We start from the raw sequence: 21994 nt of genomic DNA, 5'->3' as shown, positions 1-21994 counted from the left end.
GGAAACTGCACAACAATGGCGAACATTAGATTAACTCTGACATCACAATACCAATTTATATTGTTCCTTTCTTTTTTCTTCTTTTTCTTGCTTTATTGTTAACTAACTGCAATAATAATTTGTACAATTACTCATTCTGTATACTCAAATGCATTGTTGACTTGTTTGTCTCAATCTGTAACACATATGTCAATTTCTCCTATTATTTTAATTTCATTATTTGTCATGAATACTGGTGTAACCCAATAAAAATTAATTTTTTTTAAAAAATTACTGAAACATGACATTACCTAACAGAAAGCCCCTATTTTTTGTTTTCTTTAAACCTTAGTAGGTACCAGAATTTATCTCCAAATAAACATGTTGTACTTAATTTCTATGTTTTGATACCTGCACTCCTCTCTCCTTCACTCCACTGATTTGGGAACACAGCACTGCAGGTTTGTTTGTGAATCACCTGAAGCTTGAGGCTCTATCCCATAGCAGTGGTCCCCTCAGTCAGCTGATCCAGAAATTGTAGATGCTGGGCAGGTTTGTGCTGTTTGCCACTAGCATCCTCCTTATGCTGTTTTGGCAACACAAAACCCCAGACAAGCAGACAACTGCTTTTAGCTTCAAAGTCCATGGCAACTTTGACTAAACAAGCAACTCTGGAACTCTCCACTGGTTATTCGTACACGTTTCCTTTGGCTGCAAACACCCTGTGGCTTGAAGGTCCTTTTCAGACCTCTGCTGCACCTATCTAGCCAGTACTGTAATTGGAGAGTTCGAAAAAATGTCTTTTTCCTCACGTTGCAGGAACTTCTTAGGATCTGCAGCCATTACATGTTGTTGCAGCTCAGCTGCAGTGTCTTGAATGCGGTCAGGCTCTTTACACTGCACACAGTTCATTGGCCCTTTGCACCCACTTAGCAGTGCTACCTGCAACATGCAGTGTCATTTTGTTCACAGCATGGATCTATACGTTCCTCGCCTCTGCATAAGCCAGCGCAAGCAGCTGGGCACCAGAATTCACCAAGCGTGCTGCTAAAAGTTTGTTGGCCAGCAAAAAAAAATGTATGCACTGGGACTTTTTGTGACTTTCATAGTCATTTATAGTCCATTTGTCCCAAACAAATACCTCTTAGGTGGGCTGGCTCCTCAAGGATTCTGCCCGCGTTCTTCACCAATTGTGGGAGATTAGCATCAAATGCACTCTCTGCAGAAAGGTATTTAAGACTTCTGTTCCAGTTTTAGGGCACTGTGCCCACTTTTACATAGTTACATAGTGAGTCAAGTTGAAAAAATACATAAGTCCATCAAGTTCAATCACTAGGGAAATAAATATTTCCCAGATATAAAACCTTACGGACATAGTTGATCCAGAGGAAGGCAAAAAAACAGTGGTACTTTCTGATTCTTTGAGGCAATCGGATGTTCCCTGGATCAACAGTCTGTTATCTTTACTTTAAAGCTTCCAGCTTTAGCTTTAAATCCCCAGTTATATTCTTTACTTCCAGAAAAGCATCTAGCTTTTTCTTAAGCAATCTATAGTAGTTGCTGAAACTACTTCCTGAGGGAGCTTTTTCCACGTTTTCACAGAGCTTACAGTGAAGAATCCCTTCCTTACCAGGAGCTTAAAGTTCTTTTCCTCCAGACACAAAGAGTGACCTGTTGTCCTATGTAACGATCCTAAAGTAAATAGTTGGCAAGAGAGATCTCTATATTGGCCAATTATATATTTATATAATATAGGTGATCATACCCCTTCTTAAACGTCCCTCCGCAAGGGGGAATAGTTTCAGTTCACCTCTCCTCACAGCTGAGTTCCTCCAATTATTTTATCAGTTTATTTGTTTTTCCTTGCACAATCCCCAATTCCACAATGTCCTTTTTGTGAATTGGTGCCCAAAACTGGACTGCAAATTCCAGATGTGGTCTGACCAATGCTTTGTATAGAGGCAGAGTTATGTCTTCAAGAAAGTACTTTGCTAGCTTTTAGATATTGCAGCTGGGCATTACATGCTATAAATAAGTCCATGATCTACCAGAATCCCCAGATCCTTTTCTATTTCTGTCTCCCCTAAAAGTATTCCCCCTAGACAGTATGAAGCATGCATGTTGTTAGCCCCCAAGTACATACCCTTACATTTTTCTAAAATAAATGTCATTTGCCACTTGGCTGCCCAATCAAACAGTACATCCAGGTCTGTTTGTAGGTTATAGACATCCTGTATGGACTTAATTCCATTACATAGTTTGGTGTCATCTGCAAACACAGAAATGGTACTTTTAATTCCAAACTCTATATCATTTATAAAGATGTTAAATGGTCCCAACACTAAACCCTGGGGTACGCCACTAATAACCTTAGACCATTCGGAGTATGACTCATTAATCACTCTTTTTTGGATGGGGTCTTTAAGCCAGTTCTCTATCCAAATACAGATTGACTTTTTTAAACCTATTGCCCCTAACTGAGCTCAGCTCTTTGTGAAAATGTTGATGTAATCCATCAGGTCCTGGTGCTTTGTCAAACTTAATTTTTCCCAACTGTTTCTTAATCGTATCAATTTTGAGCCATTGTGGCTCATTTAAGGCAGGGATATTGTTATTAGCAATTGGAACATTTTCCTTTGTGTACACAGAGATATAAAAAGTATTTACTAAATCCGCCTTTTCTTTATCCCCAGTTACTAACCCAGAGACATTCTTTGAGGGGCCAACATGCTCAGATCTGATCATTTTGCTATTAATGCATTTAAAACAAGTTTTGGGGTATACTCTACATTCTTTTGCAATATGTCTTTTATTTTGACAATTTTCACATTTTATTTACTTTTTACATCTTTTGTTATATTTTTTAAAGTTTTCAAATGATGAAGGTGATCTTTCATTTTTGTATTTTTTGGAATTTAATTTTAGCCTCTTAAATTTATTACCCTTTGGAATATATTTTTCAGTGTGTTTGTATAGAACAGACTTGAAACATTCTTATTTCTGTTCTGTTGTATTCTTTGAGGACAATATTGTCTCCCAGACTAAGTCATAGGGAGCCGCCCTTAGTAATGGTAAATTTGCTTTCTTAAAATTGTTTTTTAATAAATGTTTCTAAATTTTCAATTTTACATAGAAAATACAAAGCTAAAATGATAGCATACAACATCCAAAATAATTAGTCAATACAGCTTATGCATTACTGAAAATGCTGTGAGAAAAAAAAAGGGAGAAAAAAAAAAAGAGTGCAGTAACATTCATGCAAAAAACAAACAAAAAAAAACAAACTTAACAAAAACAAACTAAAACCAAACCAAGTTTGCCCAGACTACAGTAAACAAAATACAATACCATTACATTACAGTGGTAGCACCTCTGATCTTTAATAATGAAAGGACCAAACACCCATGACATGTCACCCTCTCCACCAGTAGTCCAGCGTTACCAGCCATTCAGCGACATCTGAGGCATGGAAGGCACAGAATACTGGATCCAAGGATCCTATACTACAGAGAATCTCTGATATGAATCTGTTAGAGAACTTGTTAGTTTCTCATTAATCAACATATTATCCATCCTAAGTTTCACCTCATGAAAGGGTATTAACTGTTTCTTTAAATTACTTGCTATCTCTTGCTTAGCAGCCAAAAAAACATACATACACAATTGAAATTGTTTATTGGTGAGCGGGGCTGGTTTAAAATGTAATAGGGCCATCCATGGATCCCTGTGAATATGTGTTTGAAATATACTGTTTAACATCTTAAAAACTCTGCCCCAGAATCTACCTGCAAAAGGGCAGGTCCACAAAATATGTATACCTGACCCTTCCTCCTGACAACCCCCGAAAACAAAGCCCCGAACCATGGCTCGGAAGATATTTCAACTTAGAAGGTACCATGTACCAACGCATCATGACTTTAAATGCCGACTCGAGAGTAGTAACATTCTTGGAGCATGTTGCTGTTTTAGACTGAGCCCGGATCCACTCCTCATTTAATCGTGTCTTTTTGAGATCATGTTCCCAATTAGGAACATATTTGTGCCCATGAGAATTTCCCACTTTATTAAGCTCACTATATAGTACTGAAATTAATTTAGAAGTTAATGGAGTTCCTAAACAAATACGTTCCAGTACTGATAGCTGCATTGAGCGATTTTTATGTTGGGTTAGCGGTAAAATCCAATGACACCAATGCAAGAATCTAAAAAAATTCCCTACCTGGAGCATCATGATTACCACTGATAGTATCCCAGCTAAGAATTCCTGATCTATGCAATAATGAATACACAATGGAATAATTATGCTCTGCCCACCAATTAAAGGCAGACAGCGATTCCCAACCTGGAATAAATAATGGATTATTTTGAATTGGAAGTAAGGGTAAGAATGGGTACAAACAACTAGAGTATCTAATTCTGTCCCAGCAGAAAACATATGTCGCAGATGTGGAGTCATATTAGGCAGTCAAAGTTTCTCACGGATCCATGGAAGTGCCCGTATATCTGTTGGGCAACAAAGAAACTGTCCAATTTGGACCCATAAAGGTGCCCTTGATCCAGCATAAAGGAAACAAATGGGAGCAATATGGCTAGCCTGATAATACTTTAAAAGTTTAGGAACCCCCAAACCTCCTGCTTGTTCATTAGCTAATAATGTTTTCCGAGATATTTGTGGTTGTTTGCCATTCCATACAAATGACATCACTGCCCTTTGAAGACCTTGTAATACTTTAACGGGAACCAGTATTAGGAGTGTTCTAAACATTTATAACATCTTCGGAAGGAATGTCATCTTTACTGAGTTAGACCTCCCAATCCACGAAAGTGGCAAATTCGTCTATCTAAAAAGCATTAGCAAAGAGTGGTTTAAAGTTTGCATCATATATTCGCTCATAAGTACCAGTGAGTTTGATACCCAAATAATCAAGGTGCTATGTCGACCATTTAAATTTAAACCTATTCGGTATACTAGTAAGCATGGTATACTAGTAAGCCATTAATGTTTCCTCATTAATAACCAGGCCTGAAACCTGACCAAATTCAATTAGTACTGACATCAAGTTCAGTAATGTAACCATAGGTTGAGTTATAGTCAACAGGATGTCATTTGCAAAAAGATTCAATTTATACTCCTCCCCACGTATCCGGATTCCACAAATATTATTGTTTGATCTAATTAAATGGGCTAGCGGTTCGAGAGCTAGAAAAAAAGTAGCGGTGAAAATAGACACTCTTGTCTCGTACCTCATCTCACTGGGAAAGAGGAGGAATAGTATGACATATAGGGAATCCTAGCAGATGGAGAGGAGTACAATGCTGATACAATAGTGATGAGTGAGGATGTAGGGGGTCACCTTTCAAGTGATTGAAAAAATTGGCTAGGTCAAGTGCCAATTGGTCCCGGAACTTCTAATAATAAAGTGACAAAAAACCATCCGGTGTCGGGGATTTATTTGTTTTCAATAATTTATTAGCTGTACGAATCTCTGCTGTAGTAATATCTGCCGCTAGCTGCTCACCTACCTCACTAATAAGCTTAGGAAGATGCAAATCCTTAAATAACTCGTTGGCCCCTGAATTTTGAAAAGCACCTGGAGAACTATATAAGTTTGCTAGAATTTCCCAGAACCTTTCTATTAATATTGAGGAGTTAGCCGTAAAAGAACCATTAGTCTGCTTCAACCTTGTGGAAACAGAGTGAGAATTATTAGTAAGCAAATTTGTCAACATAGAGCCTGGTTTATTAGTTTGTGCGTAGAACCTCTGCTTGGACCATCTAATTTGCTCCTCAACTTGGCTGTCTAGCAATAAATTAGTTTCTATATGTGTTTGTTGGACTAGGTTGAGGTCTATTTTATCAAGTGTAGCTTTCCATTTAGATTCAAGCTGTTCCAGGGAAGAGGTAAGTTCCAAGTGCTTTCTTAAAATTGAATGGTTTTATCTTTCCTGTTTTTGCTTCCTGTTTACAGCTTACATTAAATGAAATCATAATATGCTCACTGCTACCCAGATTCTGTTTTTTATGAACATTTGTTATAACCTCTGCATTGTTAGAAAAAAAATAGGTCCAGTAGAACATCATTTCTAGTTGAGGCTTCTATAAACTGTACTATAAAATTATCTTGTATTAAATTTGTAAAAAAAGTAATATTATAAATTATTGTTTGGGCGTATTAGGAACGTCCCACTATATAGTTACAATGTGATGTATACCATTCCACACATTCAAATATAGCATTACATACAGAAAAAGATAATGAAGACCACATGATAACACAACTCATGTATACTTGTTAAAGCCTTCTGGGCAGTCTAAAAATCCAAAAAAGCATGAACCCTGTCAAGTAAGATAGATAAATGACATATGTTCTGCCCTTCACTTGTTCAGTCACAAACATGAATATGACAAAAATTTGCAGTTTGATCTAACAAAATTCCTAAATTACCGCCCTTTTGCTGTGCCTGTAGTGCCATTACTTCAGTCAATGTCAGGGTAGTTAAAAACTCCCATTACTAAAAAACACAACGAAACAGAGAATAATCCAGTGTTTTCCATCACAGGGGATCCTGTCATCAAAGCATTAGATGCAAAAACAAAGCATTATAGCCTCCAGGCTCTGGCCTATCAGACCTAACTGTGGGAGACCTGCTCCCAGGCTGCACACTGCCTTTGCAGCTGGTTCACTTGGCCTCAGGCTGCAACTTTATCAAAGGACAGCTGCCTTCTGAATATCAGAGGCCATTACTTCCAGTACATTATGGGCCTGGATCCCAAATGAAGGGCTGCATATGGAGAAGCACAGTGAGGGGTGGTTGTCTTTTACTAGAGATGGTATGTAATTGATAATCTGTAATTTATCAAATATATTGTGAAATGTGATTGTTTTTCTATTTTAAACTAGAAAAGATTTGTTAAGTCAAATATGTTTTCTGTTACTTTTTATAGAATCTAATTAACTATCTGTTATTTTGATGGAATGCCCCAATATACTCCTGAAGAAGTGAACAATTTGGTCTGAGAAACACACCCAGTGCACAACATTGGGATATTTATACAAAAAAGAGATCTCTTTTAATTATTGCACTGTTTTTAAAATGTTGTGAAGTTGATTATGTTTTTTGAAAATTGTGTCAAATCATTAAAATGTCTTGCATGTGTTTGTGATGCCTAAAAGTCCCTATGCTATATTTTTCTATTTGTTGGGTTCTATGTTTTTGGGATGCGGTATTATATTTCCTAAAGGATATAATTGTAGATGCAATTAACTAAAAAGAGTATAAAACTAGTTTCAATCTCAATCCCTTCTGCCATTGAAGGATAGAACCAGAAAAGGTGCAGAGTACAAGGCGCAAGAGAACAAAAAAATAAAAACAAAGTTCAGCTCATGTATAAAATGTGTGAAGGTAGACAGAGCTCAGCTCATATTCAAAACTGTGTGAAAGTGTCAGTCCATCCCATTTGTGTCAGGTGACGCAAAGATATGGAGGGATGATGAGAGAATATAACACAATATAGGCTGTATTGGTGTGTAAAAAATATATAAATATATTGGGCCCATTTTGTAAGCGGGTATTTTGAGCCGGATGTATTTTAAAGCGAACCTGACCTTATCACCCGGACGGAATTTAGGAGAAACTCTACGTCTCTTATCTGCGGATTCCTTCATGCGGATGGAGGACTCTTTCAGAGCTCCTCTTATCTCTTCCCAAATTTCTGAGAATTCTCTTGAGGTGGCATCTACGGCAGGGATACCAGAAGAAGAGGACACCGGGAGTGGGATATTGAGGTTGTTGGCCATAAACAAAAAAAAATAGCGATTTCTTGGAAGATTCACTGACATGATTATTATACGAAAACTCAGCCCAAGGTAATAACTCATAAAGGAGGTTGGTAAAATGTCGTAAAAAGTTGGTCAGGATTGATTGACACGTTCCACTTGACTGTTCCAGACTGTGACAGATAGGCTGAAGAGAAGTCCAGAGACACATTCAAGAGATTACAAAGAGCTCTCCAGAACTTAGACCTGAATTGTACACCTCTATCTATCTATATGCTCAATACATTTTTTTGCCAGCTAAGGGGCAGAAAGGAGACCAGGCAGAGGGACTAAGTGTGCCATTTTGGAAAAACCATCCACCACTACCCAGATCACAGAACACCCCGAGGACAAGGGTAGATCAGTAATAAAATTCATGGCTGTTGCCAAGGAGCCTCAGGAATGGGCAGGGGAAGCAAGAGGCCCGCTGGACGTTGCTTGGAGGTTTTATACTGCGCGAAGATTGACAGGCAGCAACAAACACTTGGATGTCTTGCTGCATGGATGGCCACCAGTAACGTACGTTAAATGCATCATCCTACGGATATTATTCTACTGCCTGCCTCCGTGGGATAAACCCTGTTTGATCCAGTGCTATCAAGGACACTATTCCCTGACTCAATTGCGACGCCAATATTGTCAATAACTTAGCGTCGAGGTTAAACAGGGAAACTGACCTATGGTTGGCCCAAGTTGTAATATCAGTAACTGGTTTTGGGAGCATACATATTGCCGCTTCCAACATACTGGGGTCCAAACCCTCGCCCTCCAGTACCCTGGTAAACATTTGGGTCAAATAAGGGACCAATTCTTCCGCAAATTTTTTATAATAAATTGCAGTAAAACCATCCGGCACAGGTCAGTTATTGGTCTTCAATTTCTTTATTGCTTGAATAATCTCCTGTGGTGTAATTTCCCCTTCAATCTTTCCTTCAAGCTGGTAGGTATTGCTGGTAAAGCTAATCTGAGAAAGAATTGGTCCATACCCCTCTCATCACAATCCTGTGGTGCTTGATATAAAAACCCAACTTATCGTAAAATTCTCTTAAAATATAATATGGATTACTGGTTAATCCTACTTGTTCGTAGCCGATATGGAGTAAAACGTTTATCCGGGTATTTAGGTCTATTTGCCAGCTGAGTATGAGACTTTAGTCCATCTCAGCTGCTTCTCTGCTATAGATGCTGTACACGGATTTAATTGTGTCTTCACTAATTCTAATCACCTACTCAAATATCGACTAGGTGTGGATTGATTCTGTGTTCGGCGTGTCTTAAATTTTTGTTCCAATTGATTAATTTGCACCAGTCGTCTCCTTTTAAGAAAAGATGCTGTTTGAAAAAAAAGGCCTCTAATAACTGACTTATGGGCCACTCATAATGTTGCTACAGACACACCGGAATTCTTATTCAATCTGAAGTATTCCCTTAAGGCCCTACGTATCTGCTGGGTCACTTGCTCATTGCTAAGTAAAGAATCATTAAGCGTCCATTTAAAAAACAAGGGCTTAGTATATAATGAAGAAATTTCTATTTGTACTGCGTCATGATCTGACCATGGCAAAGCCAAAATGGACACCAATAGAAGATTCACATTTGTTACAAAAATGTGATCTATATGTGAGAAGAGTTTGTGTGCATAGGAACAATGTGTATACTCTGGTTCACTAGGATGCATTTTTCACCACACATCTACCATTTTCTCAGAACGTAATAATTTAGTTAATTCCCGTGTGGTCTGTGTTTCTTGATGAAATGTTAATAGATTTAGTAAACTTTTTTTTATCAATTCTGGGTATAACACAGGATAACTTAGCCTTGTGCATTCGTATTTAACATTTGGAACAAGTGAATAAAGAACGGCCCCTGGTTCTCATTAGGTGCATAGTATGTAACTATCGGTACTTTGGTATCGTTAAGACATCCCTTTAATAACAAATATCTACCTTCTGAGTCAGCTAATTGATATTCCAGTAGAAACAGGACGGTTTTTCTAAAACCTATAGAAACACCCCTACGCTTATATATATCATTGGATAAAGTGCATGAAAGTACTTAAGACAAGAGGAAACAGAAAAATATGTTTCCGCAAACATACTTCATCTGCTTTTTATCTATTGAAATATCTAAATGCCTTTATGCGTTTCACTGGGGAATTGAGGCCCTGCACATTAGGAGAAATGATGGCGATCGTCATTTAACCATCTATAGAAAATCAGCTATCCTTTTATAAAGCCCTAGATCCATATTCCATATTTTATGTTTCTGTGTACTTAAAATCAAAAATAAACGAAAATGTAAATAAAAAAAACAAAACTGATCGCTCTCCTGGAAAGGTAGAGCTTTAAAAACAGCTCCACCCCTCCACGAGAGCATGCGCACATTATAAACCTCAAATAATATAATAACCTCTGAACATTACCTTCATCCTCCATCTTCTTAACCTTAAAGATGGGGTTCAGTATTTGGTATGGTAAAAATCTTACCCACCTGAAAGTGTCTCACAGTTCAACTCCCCCTATCAATAAATATTGTGAGTCGTTCCTCGGGACAAATAAAGCGCGCAAAAACAACTACCCTGGGAGTATAGCTTCATTCGTCTTATATATTATTAACATATATATTATTAACATAGAAACACTTCTTTCAGAAGATGCCTTACTCCTCGCATTTCTACATTACATTTTACTTAGTAAGTAGTTTGATCCATCAAGATGGCACTCTGGACTCTTTCAACTTAGAAGAAAGTACAACTTTAAAACGGTCGTGCTTCAAACGTTGCTGAGCCAATATGGGTGTAGACGATGATGTTTTTTCAACTCTCTCAGAATTTAATGTTTGTGTTGGTATTGGTAACCCCATAACTTTGAAGCTTGACAGAGCTTCAAACGGTGAAGTAACAACCTTGGTTTTACCATTAACAGAAAATATAAGCTTAAATGGGTGTCCCATCTATAATTAATGCACTTTTCCTGGAGAATTTGCAAAAAGGGCCTCATTTCTCTGCACCTCTATATACCGTGTTTCCCCGAAAGTAAGACCTACCCCGAAAATAAGACCTAGCACTTTTCCCCCAACCTGCCCTAATATAAGACCTACCCCGAAAATAAGACCTAGTAGAAAAAAAAAAAAAAAAAATAAAAAAATAAAAGCAAACATAAATTAAAACAGTACTCACCGAGCGGGAGACAGCGGGCGTACACACAGCGGGCTAACACACAGCCGCACAAGCCGATGCTTTCCTTGTAGTTCCGGCTCCTGTCACAGGCGGAGTGATATTACATGCACTTCGCCTGTCAGAAGCTGAAGTGCATGTAACCAGGCTAGTTCTAGTGAGCCCTTAAAAATGTGTTAAAAAAAAAAATTAAAATAATATACTCACCTGATACGCGATCCTGCGTGTGTCTCTGGCTGCAGCATGTCTCTCTTCTCTCCTCTGCCAGCATCGTGTCTTTTCCTGTTTGTAAAGCAGAGCGAAAGAAACCGGCACAGCGCCACCTGCTGTTCCATGTCCTAACTGCCGTACAGTGGAAAAAAAGCACAGAGTGATCAGAAGGGGAATTTGTAAGGGGAATTTGGGAATATGGTAAGTGTTTTTTTTCATTAAAAAAAGTATATAAGACCTACCCTGAAAATAAGACCTAGTGTGTTTTTGGAAGCCCAAAAAAATATAAGACAGTGTCTTATTTTCGGGGAAACACGGTAGTTGCAGAAGCTAAATCAGCAAAGATTTTATAAATATGTCCCTGGAAAATAATTGGCTCTTTAGTACAGGTCGCTCGCTGGATCTTATCTTTTGTGCAGTAAAAATGAAACTTTACCACCACACCCCTTCTGGGTTTAACTTAGTGTACAATGTACTCGATCTAGCTCAAGTCTCTCCACAGGAAATTCCTGCCATAGCTCCTGAAACAATGCTATACCTGCAGACTATAACTCCACAACTGATTCAGGTATCCCCTGTATGCACAAATTAGAGTGCGTAGATCTATTTTCCAAGTCCTCCAATTTGTAATGTAACAATTGTACCTCATTTTTATATTTGTAGCAATGTAGTAATTTCACTGCCTGTTTATGCATTAATGTATTCTATGATAATTACTGCAGTGTGTGTTTTGCCATGCTCCAAGATGGCCCTCGGCACTTTGGAGATGAGGTCAGTACTGACCTAGCCTGGAGCAGGGATTCTTGGGTAAGCCCTTGAGAAGGACATGGTCTGGAGAGTGGGAGACCCAGATTCTGTTGCATGAGCAGAGAAAGGATAACTTCAGATTGTAATTTATGGCACAATCCTTTCACTGAGACATACTGAAAAGGACTTTAACATGTTTACACTGCTGCTGAAGATTACAAAATTTGATGTTACACTGGATTTCATATGTTGTTACTATTCAATACAGAGACTCTTTCTGCTAATATAGTGTGGATTATTGTCTATGAGTATACTATTCTCAACTGGGATTGCACTTGTTACTCACAAGACCCAAATGAGTGGAGGCACTGTGCTTATGAGAGATTTCATCCTGTTTTCACTGATAAAGGCTCTGCTCCTGTTCTTCCACAGGTTGCGCCACAACACATCAGTAGCCTGCAGAGTGGGTCAGAATAGGACTACATTTGGAGGCACTGCTGAGATTATCTTGGATCAGGACAGTATTGTGTTACCATGCCACTGTTATCTACAGAAGCTGTGAGGCAGTGGGCTCAGGAGGAGGGATTGTCACATAAAAGGTCATTTGCTGTCTTTTGTCTACCTATATCTGTGAGCACCTACAGACTACAGGAGGCACTAAAAGCTAATGAAACTCTGCAGCATGCATCTCTTGTGGATAAAAGTGAGGATGATGATGGATATGAGCTCTATACCCAATACCTATGTCCCAGTGAGGTGGATCTAAATCCAGTTAAAGGGCCCTTTTGTATCTACCCCAAAGGGGCTGAAGATGTTGGCTGTGCTAAAGTTTTTCCAATAATTTCACATTCAGTGAGGAGAAAGCTACCAGCCCTGCCTGTAAAGTGTGATTTATTGAATTTGTGTGTTTCTACAGAAGACACTGATACAATGTCTGATACAGTCACTAAGCAGGAGACTAATCTTGAGCATTTGTTGTTAAAGGTCAAAAATCAATATCTCAAAATCTATAGGTTGATTCTCATCGCAAGTTAAATACTTTTTCAGGAGTGCTACCTGTTCGTGCTGGTGAGGAGAGCTTTGAGGCATGGAAAGATTTTGCAAAAGTAATGGACGAATAAACCTGCTCGGAGGAAAAGAAAAAACAATGCATTATGGAAAGCCTCCAAACGCCAGCATCTACTATTATTACAGCGTACAAGGACACTCATGTGAGTACCATTGCTCGGGATTGCATTAATGTTCTGACTTATGGACTGTACCATGATCCTAATCAAATGCTTGCTGACTTTAAACAGACAAAGCACAAAGAGGGAGCAGATGTTTCTGTATTTGTGAGAAGGCTAGAGGGATTAGATAGATCTAGAGAGATTGCTACCTGAAAAGGTGATCTCCCCTGCATGTTGACAAATTAAGGACTGCTCAAATATTAAAAGGACTGTTGCCCCATCACCCTATGTCACCAGTCCTCAGAATTATTGAGAGAAAAAGACTTTACTTTCACAGAAATTATGACAGAGGTAAGGAAACAAAAGGCTGATATCCGTTTCACTACTCCAACTAAAAGTCAAACTAAAGTGACTTCTCTGGATGAGCAGGAGAGTGAAACAATTGCTAAGACCAAAGAGCCTAGTAAACCCCTGCAGTCTAAAGCCCCATCTATGTGTCTAGCAAAAAGTCTCTTTTTCCAATTGTTTCCGCTGTGGACAGGAAGACTATATTGTTAGTCAGTGCCCATTGCCTGCTGACAGACTCGAAGTGCACAGTAAAGTTGGACAGTTGAGTAAAAAAGAAAGTTGTTAATAATGTACCCAAAACTGCTCTATTTGACACTGGGTCTCAGTTCATAATAAATTACCGGTCTTTCTACCAACAACACTAAAGCCATCTTCCTTTGCAACGTGTGAACAATATGCATTTTTATGGTGTGAGAGAAAATCCTGTCTTTATGGATGGTTGTCTAGAAGTGGAACTTTGCATTCTCTGTGTGGTCACTGATGAGGATCCACCACTCAAGGTAATCACTTATGTGAGCCCCCCACCTGGCGGTAATGAAGTCAGCACCTATGATTGTGGGCTCCAATGTTGAAGCTCTTGAGGCTGCTTTTATATGTTTTCCTCAGCCACAGCAAGGGATTCCACTGCCTGCTCTACATGTAGCTCCAGAATTGCAGGATATATGTCAAACGTTTGCTCCTGATCTTCATGTAGGAAGTGTAGGGAAACCCTGGCGTTCAATAGAGCTTGCACCAAAGGAAGTGAGAAATCTACGGGTTTATGTAGAAATCTTACCAGGGGCAAATGGAAGCTTTTTCCTGCTAGAGACTGATCCCAAAATGGGTGCAAAGAACGGCTGGGAGATAATACCTGACAGGAAAGACTATCGTTTTGAATGTCCTGGAATGGATGTTGTTACTGTTAGGAATTTTACTACATACCCAGTCAAAATACCAGCCTGGCAGGACGTGGCCTATTGTTATTCAGTTGAAACAATTACTTGCTACCCTGCCTAAGTTGAAAATCAAGAAACCAAGTTAGACTTTCACCTGGAGAATGCTGACAGCTCTCCAGAGCACAAGCAAATTATCGGTGAGCAGCTAATGGAGTACAATGATGTTTTCTCTACCGATGAAATGGATTTTCATTTCATTCTAAATGCATTCAACACAGTATTCGCATGAAAGATCCAGACGAATACCTCCCAGAGATTTTGATGATATTCGAGAGTGTTTGAAAAAAATGAAATATCAAAACATCAATGTTGAGTCTAAAAGTCCTTATGCATCTCCAATAGTGGTGGTCAGAAAGAAAAATGGTGGGGTGAGAATATGTGTTGATTACAGAACTCTGAATCGACGTACTGTTCCAGATCAATACACTGTTCCTCGCATAGATGAAGAACTTGATACTTTGCAAGGCAGCAAATGGTTCACAGTAATGGACTTACATTTTGGATACTTTCAAGTGCCTATGAGTGAGGAAGATCAAGAAAAGACTGCTTGTATTTGCCCATTGGGGTTTTTCCAGTGTGCTCGTATGCCCCAGGGAATGAATGGCGCTCCTGCAACCTTTCAACGTTTGATGGATCAAACATTGGGAAACCTTTGTCCCACTCAATGTATTGTCTACTTTGATGATATAATTGTGTTTGGCTCAACCCTGGAAGAACATGACTAGAGACTGTTTAAAATACTTGATCTTTTGAGAGCAGAAAGCCTGAAGCTCCCCCTGGATAAATGTAAGTTTGCTCGCCCTTCAGTAAACTATGTAGGTCACATTGTATCTGCACAAGGGACAGCAACTGATCTTGCTAAAGTGGAGGTGGTGGTGACCTGGCCTCGTCCCACAAATCTGACTGAACTGAGATCCTTTCTGGGGTTTTGTGCTTACTACTGCCGCTTCATTGGAGATTATTCCAAGATAGCACATCCTCTTAATGACCTACTGTAAGACCCCTCTGTTTCTCACAAATCTGGCAAAACTCCTTTCAATAACAAATGGATCTCTTCATGTGAGGAATCTTTTTTACAGCTCAAGAAAAGGCCAACAGAAGCACATGTGTTGACTTATGCAGACCCACAAAAGCCATATGTATTACATGTTGATGCAAGTTAGGATGGGTTAGGAGGAGTTCTTCATCAGGAGTATCCAGAAGGACTGAGGCCTGTTGCATACATCAGCCGAAGTCTTAGCCCAGCAGAAAAGAATAATCCTGTGCACAAACTGGAATTTCTTGCTCTTAAATGGGCCATTGTGGACAAGCTGCATGAATACCTTTACGGTGTTCAGTTTCAGGTGAGGCCTGATAATTATCTCCTTACTTATGTTTTGACTACAGCAAAGTTAGATGCCACTGGTCACAGGTGGCTTGCTGCATTGTCTAATTATCAATTTCTGCTCAAGTACAAACCTGGGCCAAAAAATATTGGGGCTGATGCTTTTTCTAGGTGACCTGGATTGCCAGTGAATTTAGATTAAAGTGAATGGGAGGAAGTACCCAGACCTGCTGTGGCTGCGTACTGTGCTACAGCTGCTGTGCAAAAAGATCACATTGCCTTGGGAGCTGGAGAATAGTGTGTCCCAGAGATGTATTCCTGCCCTGCCACTTTAGGGGTACTTGAGAATATCCAGCTACAAAAGGAAGATATAATGCTTTTACAAAAGAGAGATCCAAAAATTAGACATGTTACAGAAGCTGTTCTTTGAAAAGACCCCAAGTACATGAAAAGAAATTTGCCTGAGCAGAGTACATACTATAACAGAGAATGGGATAAGCTAAAGATAATCAATGGGCTTCTTTACAGGGTGAACTTGTTCCACAATCATCCTTGAAGGAAACTGCTTGTGCTCCCTCAAGTCTACAGAAATACTGTTTTGAGAAGTCTGCATGACCAGCATGGACATATTGGAATTGAGAAAACATATGGACTGATTCAAGACCGTTTTTTTTGGCCTTGAATGAGGGAAACTGTTGCAGATTAGTGCAGGCGATGTGTCCGATGTGTGCAGAGAAAAACTCTGCCTAATCGAGCTGCCCCTATGGAACACTTAAAAAGTTCTGGCCCAATGGATTTAGTGTGTATGGACATTCTGTGTATTGGCAATGACAGTAGTGGAGTGGGCAATGTTTTGATTGTGACTGATCACTACACTCGCTATGCTCAAGCATATCCCACCAAAGATCAAAAAGCTGTGACTGTAGCTAAAGTGTTGTGGGAAAAGTTTTTTGTGCATTATGGACTGCTAAATCGACTTCATTCTGACCAGGGGAGAGACTTTGAAAGTCGGCTCATTAAAGAGCTTTCGTCATTGCTAAACATTGACAAAAGTCGTACTACACCCTATCATTCTGAGGGTGATGCCCTCCCTGAACGTTTCAATCGGACGTTAGATATGCTAGCCACCCTACCTGATGGGGCTAAGCATACTTGGATTCGGCATGTTGGAGCTATGGTACATGACTACAGCTGTACCCGGCATGAGTCAACTGGTTTCTCCCCATAGTTTCTCATGTTTGTTGTCATGTAGCTGTTGAGTCCAGAGCTGCCTGCATATTCACTTGAAACATTTGTAGTAAGCCTTCTGGATCACTCACATGCTGTTGTATAGTTGGAGATACTGAGCCACCGAACATGATATCTGACTCACTAGAGCCCTCTCCCCCTCTCTGCTCCTTGCGTGAAGATGGGGGAGGGGGTGTCATCTTGGCTTTATCCCGCATTGCAGCTGCCTTTACTGCTCTCCTAGACATCTACTTCTTTGCTCATCCAGCCATTCAAAGAGCCGCAGCTCCTGGGTTATCACTCTGCCAGCTCCTGCTCTCTCCCCTCGCATCACCAGCTGATTGCCTGCATGGATGCCTGATGCTCCCGGATAGTCCCGGAGCTGACCTAACGTCAACCAGGAAAAGGTCTTTGGGGGGCAAATGAGTTTCCTGTAAGAGGGCTATACACGAGAACGAAATTCATTAACGTTCCAGGAAACCACCTTCAAAGAGATTCAGGGTTGATTGAGGATAAAATGACTTGGTTAATTTTGTTAAACCCATTTTCTTTATTATGTAAAATGATTTGAAAATTATTTTTAATGTAAATTGTTAGATTATAATAAATAATTTAAAAAACAGTTTAGGTTGTAGTTGGGATGTAGCATATCACAACTAGCTTATAAGGTGATGGCAGATATACAGGCGGAGGAGGAGGAGGACGACCCTGTGCTGCTGTTCGAACCACAGGAGTGTGGGTCCAGAATTACCTCAGCTGTGGGTAGTTTGAGCCACATGACAGCCTTCATGCAGGAGTGCATAGCCAAAGATCCACGCATACAACACATAAAAACAAAGACTGACGACTATTGGATTGCTACATTACTGGATCCACGTTAAAAGCCTGAGATACAAAAACTGATCTTGCCCCAATACAGGGGACCTAAAATGCAGCACTACCAAAAAGTGCTTGTAAGGGACATGTGCTCCGCCTTTCCGGCTGCCAGCAGCAGCAGCAGGGATCCCTATGGCAGTTCCACCAGCCATGGGAGCCAAACAATTGCTTTAAGAGGCATGGGTGGCAGCAGCAGTAGAGGTCGTCTAAGCCAAACTATGCAAGCTTTTTTTCAGCGGAAGCAAGCTGCCAGTCGTGCAGCAATTGCCAATGACACTTAGCAGCGGTACTCAGTCATAGTGCAGGAATACCTGAGCTCTGCATGGGACATCTGCAACCTGCAAAGCCAGGACCCACTGGGCTACTGGGTATCCAAGCTTGAGCAGTGGCCAGAGCTGGCAGAACATGCTATTCAGATCCTTGCCTGCCTAGCCACAAGTGTGTTATCTGAAAGAGCGTTCAGTGCAGCTGGGGGCGTAGTGAGTGACAAACGGATTCGGCTCTCCGCAGAAAATGTTGACCAAATCACTTTTATTAAAATGAACTAGGCTTGGATCAGCAATGGCTTCAACAACCCCTCTGCAGAGTGTACTGATTAGTCGTCAACTGCTGGACTGACACCTTGATGGGAAGAGCACGTTCACAGCCTTCGGCATCTCCTTCTACTCCTCCCCCTAGTGGCCCTCTACCTCTACCCTGTCTCTGAGATCTATAACTTGCAATGGAGCTGTGTAACTGGCTAATATTTTTACCGAGCACCTCCCTCAGGGCCCTCTGCCTCTATCTACTTTAAGGCCTATATCACTTGTAATGGAGCTGTGTCATTCATAATTAAATATTTGTATTTTTAGAAATACATAATACATTTTCTATCCTTTTGGATAGATAGCAAGTGGTATCAAAAATAAATATTTGTATTTTTTTTTACAGAAATACAGAAGTTTTTTTCTGGCTTTTTTGATAGATCAGATCAATATGAAATATCTGGGTTTTTTTTTACCGAAATACAGAAATTTTTCTGTTTATTTTAAAAGACAGCCAGTGGTATCGGGATAAAATATCTATATTTTTTTTTTTACAGAAATACAGAAATTTTTATTACTTTTTTGATTGATAGCAAGTGGTATCAGAATGAAAAATCTTTTTTTTAGAAATTTTTTTAAAGAAATACAGAAATTTTTATGTTTATTTTAATAGATTGCAAGTGGTATCATATTTAAATGTCTGTATTTTTTACAGAAATACAAAATTTTGTATGTTTATTTTGATAGATTACAAGTGGTATCAGAATTAAATATCTGTATTTTTTTTTACAGAATTACAGAAATTTTATGGCTTTTTTCATAGATAGCAAGTGGTATCAGAATTACCGTATTTTTCGCCGTATAAGACGCTCCGGAATATAAGACGCACCCAATTTTAAGGGAGGAAAATCTGGAAAAAAAGATTCTGAAAGATTATTCCCCTTCTGATCACTCACGTGCCATTCATACCGGTATTCCCCTTCTGATCACTCATGTGCCATTCAAATTCCCTTTCTGGTCACTCTGTGCCATTCAAATTCCCCTTCTGATCACTCTGCCATTCAAATTCCCCTTCTGATCACTCTGCCATTCAAATTCCCCTTCTGATCACTCTGTGCCGTTCTTACCTTTTTTTCCACTGTATGGCAGTTAGGGCAGGGATCAGCACGGGGCGCTGTGCCGGCTTCTTTCGCTCTGCACTGCAGCTAGGAGGTGACACACGCTGCAGCCAGTGAGGAGAGGAGACACACGCAGGATCAGGTATCCGTGAGTATCTTATTTTAATTATTTTATAACACATTTGTCGTATAGGACGCACCAACCAACAACCATCATATACGGTAAAAAATACGGTAAATACCTGCATTTTTTTTTTTACAGAAATACAGAAATTTTGCTGTTTATTTTGATAGATTGTAAGTGGTATCAGAATTACATTTCTGTATTTTTTTTTACAGAAATACAGACATTTTTATAGCTTTTTTTAATAGCAAATGGTACCAGAATTAAATATCTGTATTTTTTTTTACAGAAATACAGAAAATTTTATGGCTTTTTTTGATAGATAGCAAGTGGTATCAGAAATAAATATCTCTATTTTTTTACAGAAATAAACAGCAACATTTGCTGTTTATTTTGATAGATTGTAAGTGGTATCAGAAGGAAATATTTGTAATTTTTTATTTTTTTATGACTTTTTTATTATTTTATTTTTTATGACTTTTTTGATAGCAAGTGGTATCAGAATTAAATATCTGTATTTATTTTACAGAAATACAGAAATTTTTATGGCTTTTTTGATAGATGGCAAGTGGTATCAGAATAAAATATCTGTATTTTTTTTTACAGAAATACAGAAATGTTGCTGTTTATTTTGATAGATTGTAAGTGGTATCAGAATGAAATATTTGTAATTTTTTACAGAAATACAGAAAATGTTCTGTTTATTTTGATAAATTGCAAGAGCTAGCATAAATTATGATAACTCTTGTAATCTATCAAAATAAACAGAAAAATGTATGTATTTCTGTAAAAAAAATACAGATATTTTATTCTGATACCACTTGCTATCTATGAAAAAATCCATAAAAATGTCTGTATTTATGTAAAAAAAAAATACAGATATTTTATTATGATAGCACATGGTATCTATCCTAAAACCCATAAAAACTTCGGTATTTCTTTCCAAAAAATACAGACATTTCATTCTGATCCCACTTTACTATATATCTTCAAAGCCATAAAAATGTTTATATTTCTCTGCCAAAAATCTAGATATTTAATTCTGGTACCACTTGGTATCGATCTAAAAGACCATAAAAAATTCTATATTTCTGTACAGAAAATACAGATCTTTAGTTCTGATCCCACTTTGCTATATATCACTAAAGCCATAAAAATTGATGTATTACTCTACAAACAATACAGATCTTTATTTTTGCAAGCACTTGGTAGTTGGTATCTATCCAAAAGGCCATAAAAAAATTATATATTTTTCTCCAAAAAATACAGATATTTTATTTTGATAGCACTTGGTATGTATCCTAAAACCCAAAAAATGTATGTATTTATGTGAAACAAATACAGATATTTAACTGTGATAGCACTTGCTAGATATCCACAAATGATAAAAAATGTATGTATTTCCCTGCGGATTCCACCAAGCCCGTTCCCTTTTATGTGCTTTCACTAGATAGTAGGTATGGAAAGTGTGATTTTCGGTAATCCATTCATGTCTCCATTAGCTAGTTTCTACACAATCCATAGAGGTGATGTCCTCAACCTCCAATGAGGTCCACGCTTCATCACAGAGCCCACCGCCTAATACTCCTGATGTTACTGCTGCCACCTTCCCAGTGCCAAACTCTAAATGCAAGATACTAACGCCGTCCACACTTTGTCTCAGAGCCCACCACCTCCTCCTCCTCCTGCTGTAAATGATACTGCCGCCTGCCCAGTACCAAACTCTAGATGCCAGATACTAATGCCGTCCACGCTCCGTCTCAGAGCCCACGGCTTCCTCCTCCTCCTCCTGCTGTAACTGATGCTGCTGCCTGCCTAGTACCAAACTCTAGATGCCAGATATTAATGCCGTCCACACTCCATCTCAGAGCCCACCGCCTCCACCTCCTCCTGCTGTAAATGATGCTGCCGCCTTCCCAGTACCAAACTCTAGATGCCAGATACTAATGCCGTCCACGCTCCGTCTCAGAGTCCACCGCCTCCTCCTGCTGTAAATGATGCTGCCGCCTGCCCAGTACCCGAATGTAGATGCCAGATACTAATGCCATCCATGCTCCATCTCAGAGCTAGATGCCAGATACTAATGCCATCCATGCTCCATCTCAGAGCCCACCTCCACCTCCTCCTCCTCCTGTAAATGATGCTGCCGCCTGCCCAGTACCTAACAGTAGATGGCAGATACTAATGCCGTCCACGCTCCGTCTCAGAGCCCACTGCCTCCTCCTCCTCCTGCTTTAACTGATGCTGCCACCTGCCCAGTAACCGACTGTAGATGCCAGATACTATTGCCGTCCACACTCCGTCTCAGTGCTAAATGCCTCCTCCTGCTGTAACTGATGCTGCTGCCTGCCCAGTACCCAACTCTAGATGCCAGTTACTAATGCCATCCAAACTTCGTCTCAGGGTCCACCACCTTATTCT

The 21994-nt window shown here is 39.4% G+C and overlaps 1 protein-coding gene across 7 annotated transcripts in view; it reads right to left on the bottom strand.

Moving 5' to 3' along the window:
- LOC140340634 (protein kinase C and casein kinase substrate in neurons protein 1-like) overlaps positions 1-21994 on the bottom strand; it is a 285664-nt gene that overhangs the window by 50138 nt on the left and 213532 nt on the right. For 5 of the 7 annotated variants that reach the window (XM_072425940.1, XM_072425941.1, XM_072425945.1 and 2 more), the window contains 2 exons: positions 19459-19553; positions 19178-19241 (listed from right to left, as the gene is read on the bottom strand). The exons of the other annotated variants lie outside the window; for them this stretch is intronic. In XM_072425940.1, the coding sequence (XP_072282041.1) occupies positions 19178-19241; positions 19459-19553 (159 nt within the window). The remainder of the gene's footprint in view (positions 1-19177; positions 19242-19458; positions 19554-21994) is intronic. 7 annotated transcript variants of the gene reach the window in all.

Source organism: Pyxicephalus adspersus, chromosome 11 (genome assembly GCF_032062135.1).
Source record: "Pyxicephalus adspersus chromosome 11, UCB_Pads_2.0, whole genome shotgun sequence".
In the NCBI taxonomy this organism is placed as follows: Eukaryota; Metazoa; Chordata; class Amphibia; order Anura; family Pyxicephalidae; genus Pyxicephalus; species Pyxicephalus adspersus.
Note: the sequence above shows the minus strand (reverse complement) of the source record. Positions and strands in the feature narration are given on the sequence as shown.